Here is an 11,831-nt window from a genome sequence, read left to right on the forward strand (position 1 = left end):
GACGGAAACAATTTTAACCTTATGAACATTTGTTTGCAACTTTTAACACATACCGATGTTTACCGCCGTTAATTGAGCACAAAGAGTTGTTTTCCATCGTGAAGTGAAACTTGATTCACTCATATACGTAATTGGCCATATCGAAGCAAAAGAGACACGAACAGCCATATCATCAACACACAAGGTTAAAATNTCGATTCCCCAGTCGGACGTGAAAAGGTATGGGGTCACCTGCCCGAAAACATGGGTTTCTCCAGGTACTCCGGTTTCCTCCCACATAAAGACTCACCGCACGCTATCATCCGTGCCAACAAGAGTGATTAATATAAGTTGAACTAACTTGTTTCATAAATGTTGCAAAATACATAAAGTTTTCCTATAACAGCAGATATCAATATGATAATAAAAACCTAGAATACCTTATTATATTTCAAGTTGACACTATATTATAAACAACAAATTGGCAATGCATTGAAAATATTTGTCAAATTTATTTATATTGTAATAATATATCACATAGCATATGTAGATTCAATAAATATCACATTAAAATGGTCCGCTACGGAACCCCATATATAATATTGCTACTCTCTTATGCTATTTGCATTGAAAATACCTGCTAATGCGGGCACATCATACAATCTCACTGAACAAGGTCACACGGTCGCAAGGTCACGATGTCATATCTTATCATTCAATTCAGCTGTTTTCTAGGACACTAGACAACGCATTGCGTAGCCAAGTAAAACAGAAAAACCATGACATTATTATCACTTGATATAAGTATGAGGTTCTGAGTATGACGTCTGAATTTTCTCTAGATCATATAAATTTAGACAAAAAGGATAAAAGATTACCTATGTGAATGACGTACATGACTTCCGTAACATTATTTGAACATGCATTCCACAAGACTTCTGCGACAAGAAAACATATATGAAGTTCTTGATTGTTGTTATCTAAAATGATTAAAACATAACATTCACATAAAACTGCATCTATGCCGCCATTGAGACTACATCATTCCTTTGTGTTATCATAATCATGACAAACTCTAAAATACGGTTACATAAATAACTATTCTTTTCATTTGAATATTCTACATCACAAAATTTTAAAGTAAACTAGCAGATATAATCAGCAAGCATGCGATGCACTTGTTTTTCATATTCAAAATTGAATGTTTAGTTCTGATTTAAGATAACAAGCTAAGTCGGTTCTCGTTGTTTGGAATGTTTTTAATCTATGCTAACATTGATAATTGTTAATGTTATAGTATATATATATTATATATATTATCGTCCTTCATTTGGATACAAAGTAACTATCTAGTAATATCATCTACACACTGCACCACCCATAGATCTATGGAGCCGGTCTGTAGCTATTCCCACAATGTGTTTTTATTGTTAGTGGCTAACTAGAACCACATCTGCCGTCTGTTTTCGTTCATTCTACATAATACGAAACATGGCTCAGATTCAAAACCATCAACATGTTGTAGGTTTCCTCGATTTCAGAAAGTTAGTTCATCCCATAACATGATTGGAGTGTCACTTATTTAATTTACCGTGTACAATTATAAAAACAGACATGATAAAGGATTCATAAATTCATTTGTATGCACATTGGTAGTTTAGGGAATGGAATAATTTATATGCAAATGTTTTTTCATTAAATCAAGAGGTTCTTTCACACAATGCCAGCTTCTTACTAGCAGGCTAACGACGTTAATTTGATCTTTTTTATCGAATGACCGAATAAGCGGAGTCTAGACTATTCATACACTTTCACCGATCTATCTTAACAGATTTATAACCGTGTCTGAGCATCCATAGAAATTCATATTATTTAAGGTAGATTGGGATTTTCATTTTGTTTTAAACAAACACAATGAGCGATATCAGTTGTTTTCTAAATATCGACAAAGTGTCATTATTTTTTGTTGAATCTCAGAACATGTATAGTTTGTGGGCAGTTTTGATGATGGAAAGTGTTTCATTAAGCTTATGTTACTTGATATTACTGTATTTTTGTCTAACGAATCCTGAATAAGGTTGCATACAAATGTACGCTAATAACACTGACACAGAATGTATCCATTATATCACGTATGCTACTTAGCCAAGTTACGTCTTCAAAAAATGGCCTCAATGTCATGGCAATGGCTTTCAGATGTTAAAGAAGACAGCTCTACTTATTAAACATTCTTTAAAAGCTGAAATATTTTTACAACTAAATACAATTTAATTAAATGTGTTCTTCAATATCAATTATTGTTGCCCTTTCACCCTACATTAAAGATAAGAGGATTGAAATATAATTAATTCGCCTTTCCGAATAGGTTATTATTAACGTCACTGGTATGATTTGCTTCAAAATGTCTGACGACTGCAGGTCATACATATATAATTAAACTATATAGATCCCTAAGTTTGTTCATTCCAATTCCTATGCTGGATGCCATACAGTAGAAAAGTAGTTGGACTGTCTTCGTTAAGGTCTGTATACATGAGGTTGAGTGATGACCTTCACTACCATAACTGTTTTGAGTTTGCGTTCTTAAACCATTTTGGTTCGTAGTACAATGCATTGTGGCGCACCATGATCACAAAAGTATGTTTGGACTTGTATACCTTACATCTAACAAAAGTAAATATCATTAAATATTATGTCAACAAGTAAACAAAGGAGAAATTATAAACATTCAACGTTATAATAATAGATATTGCAGAGATCTCATAACAATAATATACGGGCTACATGATAAAAGTTTGACTACGTCGAGGATGGTATTTGAAATAAGTAAAAAGACAATTGTGTTTACATTAACTACTCCCTCACACACTCACCTTCTCATCAAATGATAACTCGTTTCAATCGAACCCTATAAAAACAGACAATTTGACTTTGAAGATTAGTAAATACTGGATTCAAAAATTGTCATTTGCGCATGATTAATCAATATTCGTAAATTAATGATTTATGCAAAAACAACTTTTGGCGATAATATACATTGATTCTGGCTATGTGATTATAACAAAGAAAAATCAGCTTGCCTAACTATGAGCTTGTCACTTGATATGATGTGAAGGACGGACTATGCATAATGGATAATTAGGGATACAATGGATATTGATTAAATTATCTCCCCCTTGTTTCCAAACTAGTTAATGACGAGCCTATTGTAATAGCTGATGAATTCCAAGTAAAATAAAGAGACAACCAAATTGGTGATTCATCGAATGATACTACCATTGTGAAAAAGACCGCAGAAATTGACTCCAGCTGACGTGTGGCATGTTGTTATGTATGTTTCAAACACAATGTTTGCATTACTCGATGTGAATTGACGCTTACAATACTTCATCCAATTAAGGAAGGAAATGCAATATAATCAAAAGTGTGTATCTTACAGTATATATATTTAGAATTAAAATGAATGGCGACATACGTTGGTTCACTTATTAGAAATGTATTAAGTGTATAAAGGTTTAAATGGAACCAAACAAAATTAGTTCAAGAAACAGATATAAAACATTAAGATATATTGTTTGCAGAATAAAAGGTGTATTCTAACTAAAGAAGTGGGTAGTGCATAGAACAGTGTATCTGTTTGAGCGTCTTCTTAAAACATTATTCAGCCCATCCTTATACCTCAAATATCAAACGCTTGTAGCAAGTATCTACACAAAATCAAATCAGTGTTTTGCAAGCATCTGTACATGAAAAAAATGGTCGGTTTAAATATATATAATCACCAACCACTTGGCGTAATGATGTTTTGACATAACATGTCTTATTTAAAGCATTGATCTTGTGTTTTTGGCTGAAAGCGCTTTTAGTATTTCAGATAAAACAGAGGAACCAAGGTTGTGAAGTAAATGTCCGAAATGTGTTCTAAAAATGCTTGTCTTTGTAAGATTGTATTTTTTGTCATACTTGAATGCTTTCAAAAAAAACCCCAAAAAAACCTGACTAAACAGATGTTTTAAATAAATGTATATATAAATATGTACAAAAACATGTAACAGGTGTGTCTACTGAAGAAGTATTAAATACCATATGAATAATATTTTAAAAAGAATCGTATCTTGTACTCTATCATAAACAATATGCATGACCAAAGCCGCCAAAGACCGGGTTTTAAAATTGAAAAAAATATGATTAAGAAAATTATTAAAAAAAAATCATATTGGAAAAACATCTTGCGATTTTATATAATTCTTATATTAGACTTTATTCAGTAAAGCAAATTGATATAGATAAAGACATATAAGGCTATCGGTTATTGTTGACACTTTCTACAGACTGTTTAATTAACATGGACTGTGTTCCTTCTCCAGGGAATGCACTGATAGAACAAGAGAGTACTACTGGAATAGGCTTGGGACAGAGATCGATGTCTATATGTGTCCGGAAAAACCTTTACTACAACACACGGTAGACCTGACACGACAGGAGACCAAGAGAATGGGGAAAAAATACAAAAACGCCTCGAGGTTCTTTTGATCACTAGGGATGTTTAGAGATATATCTCGTAGTATTGGACATTCTTATCAATTTAGTAGCAATGATATAATCGACAGTTACTCCTATATTAGATATACAACGTATACATATCCTATTTCAAGTAATGATGTCTTGTTAAGGGGATATTACGTTTTTATAGCAGGTATATTGTGTATCTTATTGTGTCGTCGCTACAATGAGAGAACATTACATCTCTCACAACCATAATTTCTTTCTCTGCTGATGAAGCTTTGGATAAGCATTCAATGTATTCGTACACATTTCATGTTACGTACATGTGGGTAACAACTTAAGTGATTTCATTGACCAGTTCTTTTATTATGACGTTAGTTAACAACGGTTAGAGCTGGCATTATCTATCGTGACGTCGTGTTTAATTACTATTAATTATCTGATCGTAAACAGGAATCATACTATTGAAAGGAAATTGTGATTTTGTTTCGGATAAAATATGAACTTTCATGGGAGGCCCCCAAATTCATGATGGCTGATTTTCATGTTTATCTAACTCTCTTAGTTTTCACATTGAAAAGAAGTTTGACAAGTCTCGTGTCTTTAGACAGTTTGGAAAATAATTCATACGAAAATTAACTATTGCAACCGATAACTTGTCGTTTGGGAGGTATTGTTTATCAAAACAGAGGGAATAATGAAATACAAATTTCAGACACTTGCACAGGCCAATATCTCGAAAGTATACGTGCACATCCTTTACATAAGTCAACGGTTCGAGAATAGGTATTTATCAAAGTTTTACTTTCAACACAAACAATGTACGTATCAAAAGTGTTCTAACGTTTCAAGACTCACTGAATACCTTTGTCAAGCTACAAAAGGACCGGTCGGTCTGTAAACGTTGGGGAACGTCTGGTATGTACATTATTTGTGCAAAAAGTAAAAGTTTGATACATACATGTACGTAATTCCAAACTGATGAAACAAATTGAAGATGTAAAAAAGGTTATATAATACAAAAAATAATTAAATCAATATAACAGTATTAACGCCATTGGCCATACTGACAAATTGGGTTAAGGAGTGTTTAATCGTAAGAAAGCTTTATAATATGCATCATTCTATTAAGAAATATTCCAAGATGACCTCTGTTAGCAAACAGAATATCTAATTCTTTAGGCCTTGATTTCACTGAAGTGTCCTAAATAGGGATGAAATAATAAACATATTTACCTTGTGTGCCTTTCTGCATCAGCGCACACATTTTCAAATATGTCCTTACTCACGTCGGTTTTCGAGCGATTATGATATGAATACTGATAAATTTTTCAAGGAAGCACACAATGCTTGAGCAAATGTTAGACCTGTGGGAATATAAACATGTCGTTTTCCATTACAAGAGGCTTAAATGGATAGCTGTCCATATTTGAAATTTCTTTTAATTCAAGGGACAACTCGATGTCATTATAAAGTGTTGAAACTGGCTATTTTTAAGGATATTTTGCCTGTTTATAATTATGAAAAGACAGTATGTGTATATTTATCCATGTGTGCTTTTATTACTATTTAAAATGTTTAGGTATGCTTTTGTCTATGAATAAAAAATTATCACAGTAACATGGTCTAGCAAGGACGTTTCATTTACATTCTCCATATCCTGAAGCTAAGATAACATTCATGAGATGTATTTCATAATTTTGCCAGGGACCTAGTTGATATTTTATCATTCGTGCCTACAGGTAGATAACGTGACCTACTGGCTCCGAGGTTCCCTGTGATAGCCTACATGTCTATATGTATAGAGATCAGTGTCATTGCTGTGTATCGATCCTCGAGTCTTTAAATTTCCATTACTTCTCAGAATGGGAATTCTATTACATTATTCATCCCAAAAGCATGTTCTGTAGCGATGGGATATTAGCAATCCAGTCGAAGTCAGCGAATCATTTAGCATATGTGTGAAAGACACCTTTAGTGCAATCGGAAGGGAAATAAAGGGGTTAGTTTCAAAGCAACTTCTATTAAACGGTTTAGTGAGGTTTAAAGATATGCTTGAGTTAAGTAAGGACTTGCTGTAGACTGCACAGAGTTCTACCAGCCCGAAGAACAATCAAACAGCAATGAGTCGGTCACTCTATGCTAACGTTTGTTTGTCTATCCTTTCTATGTATGATTAAGCCTATACGTTCAAAACGAAAATGTTTGTCCATTCCTACGTATTTCTCTTTGTCCATTTAAATTGCTTTGGCACAATATATCGGTAAATATTCCAGCCTACCTTCTAAACCCGTGGAAATTTCAGCAATATACGATAAATCAAAATATTGAAGTAAGCTTGTCGGGTCAGGATTGAATAATGTATATACTTGTAGCACCATAACCAAGATCAATGTCCGAAAGCTCTTAACAATTGTCCGCATATATATTGGCTTGTTGATTTAGTGTGTGGCCATAAATTCGTTTTCACTTATATGACATGAAAAGCAATTATAGAATATTTTAGATGTTTCATTTCCATTTCAAACTGAGGTGTTAGTGCTGTGGTTGTTTTATTTTAAAATGTACGTACTCTCTAAAAAATATTTGTATAACTAATGTAAAATTAGATTTCATCACGCTTTTTGTATGTTATCACTAACTTTGACTATTGATGAATACAATTATATATGCAGATATATTTGTCTAATCGATTTATCTAATTACTAGGGATTTTTTGGTATGCGATAATGAAATAGTCCTAGTAAAAATTATGCACAAACATTTTTATCTCCCTTTCTTTCTCTCTATCGTGTACGCACTACTATCTCTCACGCTCTCGAGTTCTCTCTCTAACCAACATAATTACTCTCTCTCTACATATATATTTATATATTATTTCAACTAATAAGTGGCGTAAAAGTCTTTGGAGCTCACCTGGAAGGCAATTCAACTTACAAAGCTGTCATTTCTGAGCAAAGCGGTTCTTTACAGTCTCTTTTAGAACCATTTTCTGTTGGATGCATAATATATTCAGATTTGTTCATTTGTTTTCTTGGACTCCTGTGACTAAATCCGTTGTTATGACGTCGATTTTCAATACACTTGCATGATTTTGGGAATAAAATTCGTTTGAAAGCGTCACGAAAATCACGATTAAATATGCTATAAATGATTGGATTTAAAAAAGAATTTGCGTATCCTAACCAGGTTAGGATGCTGAAGACTGCCGCGGGAACATCACATTCACAAAACGCTGATATCAGATTCATAATAAAGAAAGGCAACCAGCAGAAGAGAAACACTCCTACAATGATACCAAGTGTCACGGCAGCCTTGTGGTCAGACATTTTGGAACCACTGCTTTTTCCGTTTGCATTGTTAAAGCGATCTTGTGATAAAGGTGTGTTGATTTTCTTAATGTTTGCTGCGTGTTTTCGTGCATATGCGTACAGCTGGATATATATTGCTAGCATCACAATTAACGGTATATAGAAACTTATAGTTGACGAAACCACTGCGTAAGCTCTATTCAGATCCATATGACACGCGTTTTCATCGGGAGGTTTTCCATAGTCTTCCGGATTTTTATGCCACCTTAAATGAATTGGAACAAATGATATGATGAGAGACATAATCCATACAGACGAAATCATCCCTGCAACTTTCTTCCAAGTTATCCAATTCTCGTAACGTAAAGGGTCACGGATATGTATATACCTATCTAGGCTGATCACACAGAGATTAAGGATTGAGGCGGTTGAACACATGATATCTGAAGAAATCCAAATATCGCAAAACACGGACCCGAATAGCCATCTCCCCTGAATATCATTGACAACAGCAAAGGTCATCACAAGGATGGCCACCAGGAGATCTGCTATAGCCAGCGACACAATAAATAGATTGTTGAGGTGTTTCAATCTCCGGTCCGTAAACACGGCGACACAGACGAGAATATTTCCTGCAATGGCCAAAATAATGACCAGCGACAGGATCGTCCCGATCACAATACTCTCTACGAGAGTGTAAGGACCACTGGTTTCCGTATCAATATCGCCGGAAATGTTATCTCCAGCGCTTCCATTGTCGAACAGTTCATATCCTAGGCTAGGAAACACGGAGTAGTTGGTCACCATGTTCCTGTGAACAACAAATCCTCAAATAGATCCTGTGATGTGGCATCTGCTGCCTATATGTCCCCCTCCCCCTCTTCCTCAACCGAACAGCGGTTAAATCCAATGTGTTCAAGGAGTGGCTGGACCGGATCAGCAGACCCATAGCGGACTATAGAGGCACCCATACACTAACACAACGCTCGTCCTCTCCTCACGGATTGTTTTTGGAATTTTAAAGTGGAACCACAGCAAACACTGGCCTGCCAGGGATCAATTGACGAACAACTTCCATTTAGGGTGAACGCGATATCGGGTAAACACCTCCATTTGATCACTGTAAATAAAACATTGGGTGAAGATAGGGGTTTGTTTTAACCGCCTCACAACAACCTATCGCTGTTTGTATAGATAATTACCCTCACCAACCAGAATCAAGGTATTTGGACATCGCCAGACGTGTAATCATTAAAACTGCTCATGTTACACGTTCTTCAAAATCAAGTTTTTTTCAATCAGGTAACCCTCTCACTCACCGTACCAGCACAGATCTGTGTCCCGTAAAGTACTTGTGTATACTGTAGGTATATCCAAACATGACCAGGTAACTTTCATATAAAAAACACGCCTGGAATATTTAATCCATAGTGTTTTCTAGGTTCCGTTTACCGAATTCAAACACTGAAAATCTTGAATAAATAGGTATTTAATCAAACCGAATTCACTATTTAATCCTAGCGTATTCACTGAAGGCATGTCCCCGAGATTTCTATACAGAACACGTATATGATCTGCATGGCTTCACTCGTGATTAATACATTGTCCTCGTACACACTAGTCCGTTATGAAATAACAACGGTTACAAAACGATATGAATACTTTAAGTCAACATCGATAAATACACTGTACTGATATGACTTTTTCTTCAATCCAAAAACTTACAAAAGTCATTTTACTTGAACATTTGAAAAGTTTAAACAGCTCCAGATACTTCCGTGTGTGAGGAGGCTACAGCCCGACGCGTGCTCACGATAGGTGCTACACACTGCCGATCGCAGGCGTCCTCGCTCGTGTGTTCGCTCAGATAGGCGTAGCGTACATTACCGCCTGTTCGATCAGAAGTCAGCTAGCTGCCGTACGGAAGCGGTGGCAGCGATTGTATTGAACTGGCGTATTTGCTTGTCAATATTATTATATACAGGAAAAGCGCTTTGAGTTGGTCCGTCCCCTCCCATCTGTTCGGCAAGAGGTTCACAAGTATAACACTGCACAAGGCAGACATATAGCAGGATTAATACACGCCCATGTACACCTAGTCACTTTCTACAATGTTTATCATTAACTTCTTTCTCTACAGGAACATACCGCGGAGACAATACACGCATTTATCCAGGTCCACCAGCTGGGCCAAACAACGAAAAAGTTTAAGAAAATCATCAAAATGAGATTAGTGATCGACAGATGCAGCTTAAAGTTAATACAGCTAACATTCAACTGTATGGAGAACCAAACTATGTAGATGCGACATGCTTTCCCATGTGGCGCTATAAGCATGTTCTGGACGGGGCTGTTCAAAGTATGGTTAGCTTTACGACTTGTTTTATTGTACTACTTAAATAAAAGAAAAATGCAAATAATTTACGCTCGATAACTTACTATTTACTGTTGTGTTTTAACCGATTTGGAACGTGAGATAAATTGAAAGAACTTATTTAGGAATTTCGTTTACGAATTCATTAGGCTGTCACTTGTTTCAGGTGTTACGCCCATGTAACCACTTTATTACGGCCACGTCTGTCTAGATCCTCTGTCACTTACACACACCTACATACACATATGTTGTGCATCAGACACAAAACACCGCCAGCCATATACGTATTCCATGTATCATTATAAAGCATATGTTATGTTTATTGTGTGCTTCATGTTGTAATATCAAATTATGCATTGGCTGGTTTTACTCAAACTATAGAAAAATATTTTAGGAATTTAGTTTAATTTTCTGTATCAACTTGCATTATTTTTTAATAAGTGCTCTCTTACTTTTTGTTGTTGTAAATACGCAGATAAACGCCTATTTGTCGATGGAAATCTGGTACATGGTTTATGCCACATATTGTCTTTATTCACGCACATAATACAATAGAATTCCCCATCATTCTGCCTTATGTGACCTCGGTGTTTGATATTCTTCCCTACCCGTGTTCCCGTGACGTTACCCTTTCTTTAACATTTCTATATTTAGTCCTTGTATCGTAACTAAATCACTCTCCCACCACACTACGCTATTGTGAAGGCACATACAAGATTTTTAAACAAATTAACACACCCTTACCTCTGTTTAAAGGGACTGGTGGGGGAAAAAATTACAAAATAAATGGGTCTAAATCCGTTCTCTGGCCTTCCAAAAGTTATACCACGGCAATCTAATGGTCGAGTTCTGCTTGCAATGTCCAGTTTTGACCACTGAAATCTCGGGGAAGCCCCGAGTAAATTTAGCGTAGATCTATCTATATATGTCACGTGGTTGTTTCGAAAGTGAGGCAGCGAAGGTAACAACAATAGCACGCCGTCATGTGCCATGTCGGACTCAACTAGTGGACAAGACAGCAATACTATACGTAAATAATTGTTTTCAAAGGTCATGTATGATGCAAATGTAGAACTCCTACCTATATGTTGTTGTTATATATAACGGTATTGATATCTCGTGCCTGTCATGACTTTTGCATGCATCTTTTTCTTTTGCCGCGATGTTTACATTTGGCCTTGTTGATGTTACATCACTGATCTGGGTCAATTGAGAGTTTTAGACTGTCAGGTGACGATTTAGGATTTCTTTAATATAATTATATTTTTTACTCTTCAGCAATATTGTATCGGTATTTTAAACATGTGTATGCCATTTTAGCAAATATGCCATTTTTTCCCCGACCAGCCCCTTTAAACATATTATAACGCAAGCAGCTGTAGTCAAATGGTAGTTTTAATAAGTTGTAGAAGATTATATATTCAACTTTTATTTGTGGAAAAATGTTTACAACAAAAGCTTATAGGTAAACAATACTATGTGAATCTTTATACAGTAACCGACCTGCACTCGTTATATCACTGAGACAGGTGAACTTCATTTGTATTTACCCAGCAGCGTACTTCTCGTTAGCTTGTGTTAGATTGCTTGTCGAGTCACCTAATCTTCTTCCAATGATAGAAAACAAGTATATATATATCTCTGAAACATGTGTTTCATGC

The 11,831-nt window shown here is 35.4% G+C and overlaps 1 protein-coding gene across 1 annotated transcript; it reads right to left on the minus strand.

Moving 5' to 3' along the window:
- Nucleotides 1-481: 481 nt before the first annotated feature.
- On the minus strand, nucleotides 482-10,093 carry LOC110455397 (dopamine receptor 1-like). Its single transcript, XM_021505510.1, has one exon. It carries the CDS (start codon nucleotides 8,601-8,603, stop codon nucleotides 7,419-7,421), a length of 1,185 nt encoding a protein of 394 aa, XP_021361185.1. The 5' UTR covers nucleotides 8,604-10,093; the 3' UTR covers nucleotides 482-7,418.
- Nucleotides 10,094-11,831: the final 1,738 nt, after the last annotated feature.

This window comes from Mizuhopecten yessoensis, unplaced genomic scaffold, assembly GCF_002113885.1.
Source record: "Mizuhopecten yessoensis strain PY_sf001 unplaced genomic scaffold, ASM211388v2 scaffold8213, whole genome shotgun sequence".
Lineage (NCBI taxonomy): Eukaryota > Metazoa > Mollusca > Bivalvia > Pectinida > Pectinidae > Mizuhopecten > Mizuhopecten yessoensis.

Bases quoted from the DNA above. Each gene is read 5' to 3' on its own strand.
- LOC110455397 (XM_021505510.1), bottom strand. From the start codon at position 8,603: ATGGTGACCAACTACTCCGTGTTTCCTAGCCTAGGATATGAACTGTTC.